Genomic DNA, 14,103 nt, shown 5'->3' on the forward strand with positions numbered 1-14,103 from the left:
AGGGGTATCAAAGTCCCTCCTCAAGGGCTGCAATCCAGTCGGGTTTTCAGGATTTCCCCAATGAATATGCATGAGATCTATTTGCATGCACTGCTTTCATTGTATGCTAATAGATCTCATGCATATTCATTGGGGGAATCCTGAAACCTGACTGGATTGCGGCCCTCGAGGAGGGGCTTTGACACCCCTGGCTTACAGGATGTGCCTCTCACAGTGAGAGGCACATCCTGTAGGCAGTCAGCCGGCATCTGCGTCTCTTCTTGCCGGTGCCTCTCCTCTTCCCCGTGCCTCTCTTCCAGCACCCTCTCTCCCCCCCCCCCCTCGCTGGTAGCTCAGGGCCCCATCTGCAGGGCCTTCGCATATGCGCAGACATTGATGTGATGACATCAAGCATGCACATGATGTCATTGCATCAATGTCTATGCATTTCCAGGTGCTCTTCAGCCATGGCCCAGAGTTTTCTGTGCTGCCGAGTAAAAAAGTTTGTGGGGTACTGTAGTAGATGATGGCAGATAAAGGCTGTACAGTCCTTCCAGTCTGCTTAACAAGATAAACCTATAGCATAAGGTATGTTGTGATACCACATATACATACTTGATCTTGATGTGTCCTTGCTATTTTCAGGGCATAGACCATAGAAGTCTGCCCTGGCTCTATCCTTCTTCTCCAACTACTGAAGCTGTCATTGAAGCCCCACTCCAGCCCTTATAAATTTCTCCAGCCACAATCGTGGCACAAACTGCAGAGGTTTGCCTGACACTGGCCTTGTTCTCCAACTACTGAAGCTGAATCTGTCCAGCCCTGATCAGGGCACAGACCGCAGAAGTCTGCCCAGCACTGGCTGGAGCTGCCATCTAATCATTGCTAAGCTTCTTTGGTTCCCATTCTTTCCATACAGGGTTCCTTTGTGTTTATCCCTTTCATTTTTTAAATCCATTACCATTTTCATCTCCACTGCCTCCCGTGGGAGGGCATTCTAGGCATCTACCACTCTCTCCATGAAAAAGTATTTCCTGATGTTATCCAGAGTCAGCCCCCTTGCATCCTCAATTCATATCCTCTAGTTCTACCACCTTCCCATCTCTGGAAAAGGTTTGTCTGTCTTGATATCTTTCAAATATGTGAATGTCTTTATCATATTACCTCTGTCTCTCCTTTCCCTAGGGTATACATACCCGAGCCTTAACTGTAAGTCTCTTCCTTCCTGCCCGCCTCCAGCCTCTGTTCCTCACCATGGCAACTCGGCCAGTCAGGCACTTGCAGCAAGAGCAGCCATTTTAGGAGTCATTTTACAAGGAGAACTATTCCAACAGTTGGGAATGGAACCCACACAGAATGGGGCCTTACTGGACTTAGTGCAGGAAAGAGGAGTGGGCCAAAGATGATTTTAAGGTGGCCAGAGAATTTGCATAGACAATGGTGAAAGTTAGAAGGATGCTAGGGTGCTTAGGGAGAGCTATGACCAGTAGGAAAAAGAAGGTATTGATGCACCTGTTGAGTACGCGGATTTACGTCACATCCCAGGGTAATTCATGCTAGTAACTCATACACACAAGATATTACAGAAAAAAAAGCCTTAAAAGAAATAGAGTGAAAAAAAGGGGGGTAAACAGATGATAATAACTCTCTTAAATTCTATATTTATATATAAACTAGTGTTTAAGCCTATTACATTAACAGGTGCAAGAGTAGATGTCTGTCTGTCTGGGGTTTTTTTCTTTGTCTCTCTCTCTTCTTGGACGCTGTCTGTCTGTCATTCTTTCTGTCTGTGTCTCTCTCTGGCCCCCTGTCTGCCTGTCTTTCTTTCTGTCTCTGTCTCCCTGGCCCCTTGCCTGCCTGTATTTCTCTGTTGCGCCATTCCTGCCTGTCTCTCCGTGGCTCCATTCCTATGTCCATAGTGTCCCATCTTATGTCCTTAGTACCCTCAGTGCCTCCTTCCTATGTCCTTAGTGCCCCCAGTTCTCCCTTCCTATGTCTTTAGTGTCCCATCCTATGTCCTTAGTGCCCTCAGTGCCTCCTATGTCCTTAGTGCTCTCAGTGCCCCTTCCTATGTCCTTAATGCCCCTTCCTGTGTCCTTAGTGCCCTCAGTGCCTCCTATGTCCTTAGTGCCCTCAGCGCCTCCTATGTCCTTAGTGCCCTCAGTGCCCCTTCCTATGTCCTTAGTGCCTCCAGTGCCTCCGTCCTGTGTCCATAGTGCCCCCAGTGCCTCCTTTCCATGTCCTTATTGCCCCCAGTGCCTCCGTCCTGTGTCCTTAGTGCCCCCTTCCCATGCCTTAGTGCCCCCAGTGTCTCCTTCTCGTGTCCTTAGTGCCCTCAGTGCCTCATAAGTCCTTAGTGCCCCTTCCTATGTCCTTAGTGGCCGCCAGTGCCTCCTTCCTATGACTTTATCCCACCCCCACCCTCCGAAGCCTGCCTGCCTCCCTCCTTTGCATTATAACCCTTGAGAAGCATGTTTCCATCTTCCCCCCCGCCACTACCGACGGGCCTCCTGGCTCCGGCAGCGTCCGCAGTGCTCTGGGCGTGCTGCTTCGCGGACATCTGCTGCCCTGATTTACTCTGCCGCATCTCTGATGATGTCATCATGGCCGTGGAAGAGGCACCGTAAGTGCTGCCAATTAAATAGTGAGGTTGAAATTTTAATGTGACTCTCTTAATTCTTCATGTAAAGCCCTGGTTGAAAAGGACACTTAAAAAAAAAAATCTATATTTGTCTTTGGGCAGGTTAAATCCCAATGTGGGAATTTTCCTCCACACGTGTGCATTCCTTTTGTAAAATGAGGAATACAGGTGTAGATTTTAGTTTCACTCAAATCACACCCCTTTGAAACCTCTGTGGCATGGATCTCAATGTGAAATAACAGCTTTTCAGAAATCAGTAATTATACAATATATGTATGCAATATACAGATATAAATGCCACTATAATAATAATAATTATTTTATTTTTATATACCGACCTACCATATAGTTCTAGGCGGTTTGTATAAAAATATACAAACAGTAAATAAAAGTACAAAATCTAAAAATGACTAAAATTATACAATAATTGAATAAAATGCATTTGCAAAAATAGATAGATATTCCTTAAAAAATACAACTATAAAATCAGTGTGCAAATTTCCAATCAATATTCTGAAACATCAATTTACAAACTTCTTGAATAAATCAGTTTTCAATAGTTTCTTAAAGGACAAGTATGAATGGGCCTGAGAAATAATAGAACTTAGCCATGAATCCATTTTACCTGCCTGAAAACCAAGTAATTTATCAAAGAATCTCTTGTAGGGACAAGGCTTAATATTCGGAAAAACAAATAAGTATTGCCCTCGAGTTGTTCTTTTAGGTTTGTATCTTTCGAAACACAAAGACAAGTAATTAGGAACCATACTAAACAGTACTTTAAAACTGGTGCAACCAAACTTAAACATTACTCTAGCCTCAAAAGACAACCAATGCAACTGTTTGTAGGATGAAGTAACATGATCATGTTTTTTCAGCCCCAAAATTAAAAGGCCTGTGAATACATCTCTAAAATAATGGTATATACCCAGGGTTCTCAAGTTTTGGCCAAAAATGCCAGTATATTTTCTGCTGAAATTGAAACCTTGCCTGACCAAAAGCAGGCTGCATGGCCTCCTAGTCCCTAGCCTCCCTTCACAAAAAGCTGATGCTGCCGCAACCACCACTATTGCTTTCTGACTGAAAGTCACTCCTTCTCACAACCTATAGGCCCTCCCTGGACCTACTTTATAAGGTCTTTAGTATCCTTATTGGAGTAGGAGCAATTCCAAGAAATTCTTGAACATGCTGACTCTACAGTAAAATGGCTGCCATTTTGACTTGCTCTTGTGTCAACCATTTTGAGATGGACAGGAGCAATCTCCAGTCACTCCTGTTCATTCCAGCATTTGAAGGTAACATATAGTTATAGCCCAGCCCCTCCTGTTGTTTCTCATGGTTCGGAAACATATCCAAATAGGAGAAAATCACCCTTAGATTTCCATTGACTCTCATTCTACATTTTGTGTGCAGGCTCTAAACTCTACAGTGCTTCTGCATGGCGAGAAGGACAGAAATTAATCAGAATGATGCTTGGCCCCCCTCCTACCTGCCCAAAACTGAAGACAACTGCATACGTGCATGAGGATAGAAACTCTAACAATAAATCAGGTACACCACTGAAAGACCTACTTTTAAATATACTGTATAATAATTTGGTCTGGAAAGCCAGATAAAAACATACCTTGTTTCTTGCTGGGTTCCTGAAGCAGAGGGAGACAAAGTGAGCTGTCTAAGGTACCTCTTTAAAAATCTTCACCAGCGTGAGCAGCTATTCTAGCCTGATACTTGTGCTGGCCTAGCTCCCTCTGAAATTACTTCCGGGTCGTGGGACCAGGAAGTGAAATCGGAGGGAATGCCAGCTCGAGCAGCAAGCCAGAAAAGCTGCTTGTGTAGGCGGAGATTTAGAAGTATGGGGGTGGGAAGGGAGGTCGTGGGTGTGGTTGTGGGGGAAGGGGGTGCAGAAGGAGCAGGGGGGAAGCAGAGAGGAGGGCGCATGGGGGTGGAGCACCTCCTACCCTCACTATGTCACTGGCAACAACTGCTTTTTTCACACATGCCCTGCTTTGCAGCCCCTACTGACCCTAGCAGTGAGTCTTTGCACACGGCCTTACAAAATGCTCACTGCTTATGGCTGAATATTTATTTATTCATTTTTCTATACCGTTCTCCCAAGGGAACTCAGAAAGGTTTACATTAATTTATTCAGGTACTCAAGCATTTTTCCCTGTCTGTCTTGGTGGGCTCACAATCTCTCTAATGTACCTGGGGTAATGGGGGGATTAAGTGATTTGCCCAGGGTCGCAAGGAGCAATGGGGATTTGAACCCACAACCCCAAGGTGCTGAGGCTGTAGCTTTAACCACTGTGCCACCCTAGAAATCATAATGTAGCAAAAGTGCGCCAAGTATAGGACAATGAAGCCATTGTGACATCACTGATGAGGATGACTCTTAGGCACTGGTGGAATGAGGCTTTATGATGTCACAATACCAGCTCTGGTTATCAGAGGCTGAAACTTTTCAAACTATTTATTTATTCAATTTTCAAGACTGTTCTCCCAGGAGAGCTCAGAATGGAATTTATTCAGGTACTCAAGCAGTTTTACCTGTCTGTCCCAGTGGGCTCACAAACTATCTAATGTACCTGGGGCACTGGGGGATTAAGTGACTCACCCAGGGTCACAAGGAGCAGCATGGGTTTGAACCCACAACCCCAGGGTGCTGAAGCTGTAGCTTTAACCACTGCACCACACTCTCCCCTTGACCCTCTCTATTTTTTTTAGGGAGCATGTCAGGGGTAATGAATGGGCTTTCTTGCTCTAACTAGTTAGCACATCTACATTATCATGCATTAACTGGTTAGTGCACAGATACTTCATAAACTCATTGAGTCTGCAAAATGGGTGGCAGTAAGTGCTCAATGAAAATTTCCAAAAATTGCTATGTACTAATAGCTACTTTCGCGTATGGCCATTAATTATAAAAATGGAAAATAGGCCATTTTATGGCCCCAGTAAAAATGGCCTTAGCACCTTTATAAAAGGACCCCATAGCCACATAGTAAATGATGGCAGATAAATTGGTCCATCCAGTTTGCCTAGCTGAGGTCCTTTCTATGGTTTTCTACCATCCTGGGTGAATGAACTTACAAAGTTTATAGGCAAACCAACATCAGCTCCCTAGGTCATGTCTTCCACCATCTAATTCTTCAACTCCTTTCCACTACTACCTTCCACATCTGACCCATGAATGCCTCAAATCCACCATAGTACTGGCCTCTACCGACCCCCTACTTGTAGATCATCTCAAGATTTAGCATTTCATTGATGCTTACAAGACCAATATTGCTACTACTACTACTACTACTATCTATTCAGTCATGTCCGACCCTTGGAAACTTTGTAGGCCAGTCCTCACCATGCTTCCCTGTTTTCCATGGCTTCTTTCAATTGCTTGATATTCATTCCTAAGTCATTCTTGATGGTATCCAATATTCAAGTCCATTTCCAGCCTTTCCCTGTTCATTATTCCATGCCAATGGACCAGCTGTCCTACAAGCACATGCACTGTACACATTTAACTCAGTTGGATCACAGCCATAGAACAAATGTCTTACACCTTGTCCCAGCTGAATGGAAAATGACTTTAGCTTTTACAATTTAAGCTACACATTCAAAAAAACAACAGCCTTCCCAATTTAGACTCGATATGTGGGCAAATGGAAATCAGTGCAATTGTGCCAAATAAAACGTAATATAATCTTGAAAAGAACAGCTGGTGATTAATTGAGCAGCAGCATATTGTGTCATTTGTAAAGCCTGAACAACATATTTTGGCTTCCTTAAACATAACTGTTACTATCATCCAGTTTACATAGGATCAACAATTGTACAGTGACTTCAAAAAGCATAACATCCAATATATGACAGAATGTATGAAATGATTCCCAAACCTGTCCTGGGGGACCCCCAGCCAGTCAGGTCTTCAGGCTATTCACAGCGAATATTTACAAGATCAATTTGCATACATTGTCTTCATGGAATGCAAATCTATCTTGTCCATATTCATTGTGGATAGCCTGAAACCTTGACTGGCTGGGGTACTTCCAGCACAGGTTTGGGAATCCCTGCCTTAATCTATAGAAACCTGCTATCATTACTGACCTAACCTGCGTAACACCACTGGTTATGAAAAGTGCTAGACATCAGGACATTCATCCTGTATATTCACTTTTAGGCCTTTGGCTATACCACTTAACTCAATCCAGCTGTTTTGTACATTTGATACAGCTTTTCTACTACTATTTAAGGCTTTAAGCACCTCTCCATGGAGAGTACCCTAATACCTTTTCATAAAATTGAGGGGGGGCAGTTTTCAACATGGGCTACTGTTAAGCCGGGTTTATTTATTTAAACATTTTTATCCCACTTATCTAGGTGGGGTACAAAAAATACATACATAATATAACACACAACAATAAAACCCCCACTTTCAAAAAACTCACATCCTCTACTTCCTTCATCCTAAAAAGGCCTTATGAAAAAAAATATATATCTGTAGCTATTTCTTAAAATGAAAAAAAAAAAACCTCTCTGGTAACTGGTTCCATAAATAAGGTCCAATAGCAGAGAATGCATCCTCTCTGGTATTTGCATAATGCACTTGAGAATGACTTATCACCAATAATGAACCACATAAGGCTCTAGCATAGTGGCATTAGCCTGCTTCAGATAAGCAGAAGTCAATCCACAGCTGCCCGAAAAACCATGAGCAGCAATTTAAAACGAATGTGGAAAAATCCCAGCAAACAATTCAACGATTTCAGCACGGGCATAATATGTTCAAATTTTCTTTGTCCTAGCAGCAGCATTCTTTACTAATTGAAAAGCTTTACCTCACGCTCCCAAAATACCAACATATAGGGAATTACAGAAGTCTAGCTAAGACAACACTAGACTTTGTACAACAAAACTGAAAATCATCACATGGCAACACAGTTTGATTTTACTAGGGCCCTCTTTTATATAAGGTGCGCTAAGCGTTTTAATGCGCAATTAGCGTGTGCTAAATCAACACGTGCACTAACCGCTAACACGTCCATAGGATAACATGCATGCATTAGTATTTAACGCGTGTTTAGCGTGTGCTAATTAGAGAATGACACGGTGACAAAATTCATCACCGTTCCCGTCCCCGCAAATAACCGCGGTAAACCATCTTCATGTCATTCTTTAAGGAGAGAGGGAAGAATCAGAGTATAAATGGCCACAACCACTGACCCACAAGCTTTGCTTTGAAGAATGCTGGTGTAGAAGGATTGAGGTTGAGATAGACACTACAGAATGGCAGTCTCTGGTATTCAGAGCAGATATTGTGATGTCATAATGCCTCATTCCACCAGTGCCTAAGAGCCAATCACATCAGTGATGTCACAATGGCTTCATTATCCTTGGCTCACATAAGAATCAGAGCATGAATGGCCACAACCACTGACCCGCAAGCTTTGCTCTGAAGAATGCTGGTGTAGAAGGACTGAGGTTGAAATAGACAGTAGAAAACGACATGGAATTATTTCCCACGGTTATCCGCGGGGACGGGAACGGTGATGAATTTTGTCACCATGTCATTCTCTAGTGCTAATATTTACCACGCGCTAAAAAGCATAGCGCAGCTAAGTAAAAGAGGGGGTATGTGTTTGAAGCTGGAAAAATGCAGAACATAAGAATTGCCGCTGCTGGGTCAGACCAGTGGTCCATCGCGCCCAGCAGTCTGCTCACGTGGCGGCCCTTGGTCAAAGACCAGTGCCCTAACTGAGACTAGCCCTACCTGCGTATGTTCCAGTTCAGAAGGAACTTGTCTAACTTTATCTTGAATCCCTGGAGGGTGTTTTCCCCTATGACAGATTCCGGAAGAGCGTTCCAGTTTTCTATCACTCTCTGAGTGAAGAAGAACTTCCTTACATTCGTATGGAATCTATCCCCTTTTAACTTTAGAGAGTGCCCTCTCGTTCTCCCTACCTTGGAGAAGGTGAACAACTTGTCTTTATCTACTAAGTCTATTTCCTTCAGTACCTTGAATGTTTCGATCATGTCCCCTCTCAATCTCCTCTGTTTGAAGAGAAGAGGCCTGCATTGTCATACCATCATCCAATACCTCACTTAAACTTAACATCTAGTACTTCATAGAAACTGCCACATCCTGAAAATCAAAATATTCACAGGCGGTTGTTATCCTTGGTGGTTTTATAAGCATCACCTCAGTTTTAGATAGATTCATGGCTTGATGGTATTCATCCATCCGGCCCTGTATTCTAGACAAGCACCCATGTAATTTATGCAATCCATCTATAAACTGACTATCTATAGGGGAAAAAAAATGGATGTCTATGCATATGCAAAATCTGACCTACAGGTTTCAAATGTGGCACTCCCATAGACAGCAATCATCATACACACTGAGGGGCATTTTTGATAGGATGTCTGTTTGGACATTTTGGGAAAGATGTCCAGAAATTCAATAGAGAAAATGTCCATTCTCAAAACAGCAAGATGTCTATCTTTTTTTCTTTTTTTGAAAATGACCTATGTAGACATTTTGGTCCTTAGTACATCTATCTTATTTGGCCGCTCTCAAATATAAATAAGCCACATGAAAACCACAGAAAAGAAAGTTTTTCAGACCTCAAAGCAGTTCACATTCGGTTCACAGAGAGTTGAGCACAGCAGAGGGACACTCTAGGGCAGACATGGGCAACTCGGTTTTCAGGATTTCCCCAATGAATATGCATGAGATCTATGTGCATGCACTGCTTTCAATGTATATTCATTGGGGAAATCCTGAAAACCTGCTTGGATTCCGGCCCTCAAGGACCGGAGTTGCCCATGTTTGCTCTAGGGCAGGGGTCTCAAAGTCCCCCCTTGAGGGTCGCAATCCAGTCGGGTTTTCAAGATTTCCCCAATGAATATGCATGAGATCTATGTGCCTGCACAGCTTTCAATGCATATTCATTGGGGAAATCCTGAAAACCCGACTGTATTGCGGCCCTCAAGGAGGGACTTTGAGATCCCTGCTCTAGGGGGTACTGCAGTGAGTGTCACATTTCAATGCCCCAGGCACACATGTCACTATAAACTGCTTACATTGTATGGTGAGCCTTCCAAAACCCATCTAAATCTTACTGTACCCACCTGTACACCACAACAATAGCCCTTTTGCATGCAGGTGTCATTTTAATGTAGGTACAGTAGGTTTTTGAGGGATCACCATACAATAAAAGCAAGTTAAAGTGACATCTGTACCTGGAACTTTTAATGTGAAATTCACTGCAGTAACCTCTACTCTCTCGGCTCAAATGTTTCTGTTAACATCTAGAGCTGCTTGGGCTGAGAACTTTTCAGCACCCTTTCATAATACAGGCTAGAAAGTATTGTTTTTTTAACTTCTTTGGGTGGTGGAAGGAGGTTAGTGATCCTGGGGGAGTAAGGGGGTCATACCTTAATCATCTGGTCAGTTTGGGTACATTTATAGCATTTAGATGCTTTTTAAAAAAGAGGTCTAGCTCTAAACGTCTAAGAAAAGCCCAGGACCTTTTGTTAAAGGTTTGATTATCTCTATATTTTTTATATATGATGCCTGATGAGCGTTTATGTCCTAAGTCTGCCCTAAGCCCGCCCAAAACATGCCTCCTTAAGATTTGGATGCACTAGAAACAAAACAAACAGAAAGACATTTAGAAAGTCTGTTTTAAGAATGCCCATTTGGACATTTTATTTATTTATTTATATTTTATTAGAATTTAATATTTCAACAAGATAACTCTTGCTCATGAAATACAGAAAGAAAATCTAGAAAAGAAAAACCCTCCAATTAAACTCAAATTATATACTATCTGCCTTAGACCACTATTAAAGAAGGAACTCCCTAGAAAAGAGAAGAGAACCACATTTAAGATCATAATTTTTTTATTTTTTTTTATTTATTCAATTTTTCTATACCGTTCTCCCAGGGGAGTTCAGAACGGTTTACATGAATTTATTCAGGTACTCAAGCATTTTTCCCTGTCTGTCCCGGCGGGCTCACAATCTACCTAATGTACCTGGGGCAATGGGGGGATTAAGTGACTTGCCCAGGGTCACAATAATAATAAAGGAATAGGCCTAAAGGTGGGTCCCAATTATTCACAAGAGTAGTTCTAGATTTTTAACTAAACAGTTTAAGTTGCTAATTTCTTCAAATCCAAGAATGTTCTCAATTGCTTTTGGGAACAAAATACATACATGTATAGTAGAACCTTGGTTTGCGAGCATAATTTGTTCCAGAAGCATGCTTGTAAACCAAAGTGCTCTTATATCAAAGCGAATTTCCCCATAGAAAGTAAGGGAAAGTAAGGGAAAGGGGATTTGTTCCACATCCACAAAAGACTTCCCCCCGAGGCCACTGGCGTGCTTCCACCCCACCCCACGAACCGCCATATCGCCCCCTCCCCCACGAACCAGCATCGCCCCTGCCCAAACACTTACCGTGATGGGGCACCGGCACACAGCACCAGCCCACAGGAAATGCCGGTGTCCAAGGAGCCTGCCGCTGCTTCTGCTGGGCCTTGAGCATCTGCGCATGCTCAAGGTCTTCTGGTAGGTTATAGTCAACTCTTCCCTTTTGGGCCTGCCTCAGAAGTCTGTTGAACCTTTTTCCAAATTTGAATGCAATTCCCAGCAGGATTTCCTCCCTTCAGCACCTCTGTTGCAGTTCTGGTTCACTGGCATGTGATGGTAGCATATGCAGTAGGCCTTCACTCCTTCAAGGAACAGCAGGAACTTTGTTGCTACAGGACAACAATTCTCAATGACTAAATACAAATCATGTTTTGCCCTTATGGGCCTTCCTCAGGAATCTGTTAAACCCCCCAAGTTCACCTTTTCCTATATTTGAATGCAATTTCCAGCAGGTTTTCCTCCCTTCAGCACATCTGTTGCAGTTCTGGTTCACTGGCATATGGTGGTAGCATATACAGTAGACCGTTCAGTCTTAATCCAAACAAAATTCTCCCAAAATTACCTTTGGGCCAACTGTAGCCAGAGTCTCTGCCAGCAATCGGTACTTCCCTGTACATCAGATTCTGGTACCTTTCTTTCCTTTGCCTGCTTTCCTTCTGGCTTCACTCGGAACCTTTCCTCAACGGCAGCTGTTAACAGAGAGCTATCTCCTATCTCCTTCCAGCTAACCAGGCTTTCAGACTGTGCCTTTCCTCCCACCTTTAAAGGGCCCCCTCATTTCTTCCTCTTTAGCAGGGGTCTCAAAGTCCTTTCTTGAGGGCCGCAATTCAGTCGGGTTTTCAGGATTTCCCTAATGAATATGCATGAGATCTATGTGCATGCACTGCTTTCAATGCATATTCATTGGGGAAATCCTGAAAACCCGACTGGATTGCGGCCCTCAAGGAGGGACTTTGAGATCCCTGCTCTTTAGGAAGCCCTTGGGTTTTACCTTATCCCTTCCAGTATTTCTGTTACTCCCAGGTGGCTACTGGGCTATAGAATGTTCCCCTCCCCAACATTTAAAGGAACCTCTCCTTCCTGTCCTTTAGGAGATCCTAAGGTTTACCCCTTCTCCCTCCCAGCACTTGTCACTGCCAAGGAACCATCCCTTCCATTCCAGGGGACACCAGCCCGGGTGTTACTTCCGTCCCTTTTGCAGCTCCTTAATGAGACAAAGGGTAAGACAATGGGTGCTCTTTGCCTTGAACTGGGCTTCCTTTCACCCTCTCCCTTGGGTTTCCCACTCATTGCTGGACACCTGCCTCTACAGGGCTTGGACTTCCCATTCACACCTTCCCCCACCAGTCAGGCTACATCTTCTGGTCCCCAGGTACACATCTGGCAGAAATAGCATTCTACTGCAGCTCCTCATCCCCTTTTCTAGCTTCCAACCCCCAAATACCACACTTCCCCCACAAGAACCCAATCCACGGCACTGCTGCACCTTCCCAAATACCCAGGCTAAACGAGAAACTATAATGTTGGACTCTGGTCACCCCTGATGACACCCAAAGGTATTACACTATCTACCATCTGAGCCAACACGAGTTGTGTTTTTTTAATTGAATTTCACATTTTTTTTATGATAAACAACAATCATATCGAAATCAACAGAATCCATAAAAATGCAAATAATTATTAGAAAAGGAAAAAAGGGAAATAAGCATTCTTTCAACTGTTTGTTAGTCCACAATATTGGAGAAGGAGTTTCATAATCAGAGCATAATTCAAACCAATATAAAAAAAAGACCTAAAGTGGACCTAATATATTAACTATGAGCATCTATTCTTTTTTCTCAATAGGGGTACTAGCTGTCCTCACCTCTTTATCAATAATAAATCTAGATAACTGTGAAGAGTCAAAGAAATTGTATCTAACTCCTTTAAAGTTAATCAAGCATTTGCATGGAAATCGTAATACAAATGTAGCTCCCAATTTTAAAACCTGGGGTCTCAAGAGCAAAAACTGTTTCCTCTTTTTCTGAGTTAATCTAGACACATCCGGGTACATTTTAATTTTATGATTCAAAAACACGAGTTTTCTATCAAACGCCCCACACTTGGCAAAATATAGGCCTATAATTTGCAACCAAGTTGGGTTTCAACATATTTTTCTTTAATAAAGGATGCACAGTAGCACTTTTCAGAGATCAGGGGATACACCCTTCAAACAAAGAAAGATTAACAATCTGTGTTATTTTAGAACAAGCTTGGCTATCTCAGCACAAAGTCCCATTTTAAGTAATAAAACCCTGTGCTAAAATAACCCAGGTTAATGGTAGCCCACACTGAGTCAGAATATCATTGCCTTCTAACCTATTTTGGTTTGGGTTTTATTTTGATTGAAAAAATGACCTAGTATACTAAGTATCAAGGGTTGGGGATAAGGCTCGGGACGTTAAATGTGCCAACACTCATAGGAATTCTACGAGTGTCGGAGCTGCTTCAGAGCAATTAGTGCTCTAGGCCGCAGTAGAAACTTCTACTGAGGCTTATTAAAAAGGGGAGGGGGGGGGGGGTAAATTAGCCAAGGACCAGGATTCTGATTTACAATATGTTTATAGGTCTCTAATGAAAATCCCCCAAACGAAGGGCTCCTTTTACTAAGGTGCGCTATGCTTTTTAGCGTGTGCTAACCACGCGCTAAACACTAGCGCCTGCATGTTAGTCTATGGACGTGTTAGTGGTTAGCGTGCACATAGATTTAGCGTGCACTAAATGTGCACTAAAATGCGTAGAGGGGCATAATTGAAAGGGACGTCTAAGTCCGTTTACGTCCATCTCGCAAGTTGTCCAAAGTTAAAAAGAGCCTAAGACACATTTTCAAAAGATACGTCCAACTTTTTTCTACTTTCGAAAATCGTCTAATTATACGTCCTGCCGATCTGATCGTCCAAGCCGCTAAATTGTCTATCTTTGTACCACATTTCCGTCCAACATTCCGTCCAAGTCCAAAACGCCTAGAACAAGCCCTGTTGGACGTGGGAGGGGTCTGCAAAGTGATGGAC

At 43.0% G+C, this 14,103-nt stretch overlaps 1 protein-coding gene across 1 annotated transcript in view; it reads left to right on the top strand.

The window, feature by feature from the left end:
* CCDC187 (coiled-coil domain containing 187) overlaps positions 1–14,103 on the top strand; it is a 151,801-nt gene that overhangs the window by 23,655 nt on the left and 114,043 nt on the right. Inside the window, exon 8 of the mRNA XM_033962263.1 lies at positions 4,034–4,171. Coding sequence (XP_033818154.1) covers positions 4,034–4,171 — 138 coding nt within the window. The remainder of the gene's footprint in view (positions 1–4,033; positions 4,172–14,103) is intronic.

This window comes from Geotrypetes seraphini, chromosome 10 (genome assembly GCF_902459505.1).
Source record: "Geotrypetes seraphini chromosome 10, aGeoSer1.1, whole genome shotgun sequence".
NCBI classification, from domain to species: domain Eukaryota; kingdom Metazoa; phylum Chordata; class Amphibia; order Gymnophiona; family Dermophiidae; genus Geotrypetes; species Geotrypetes seraphini.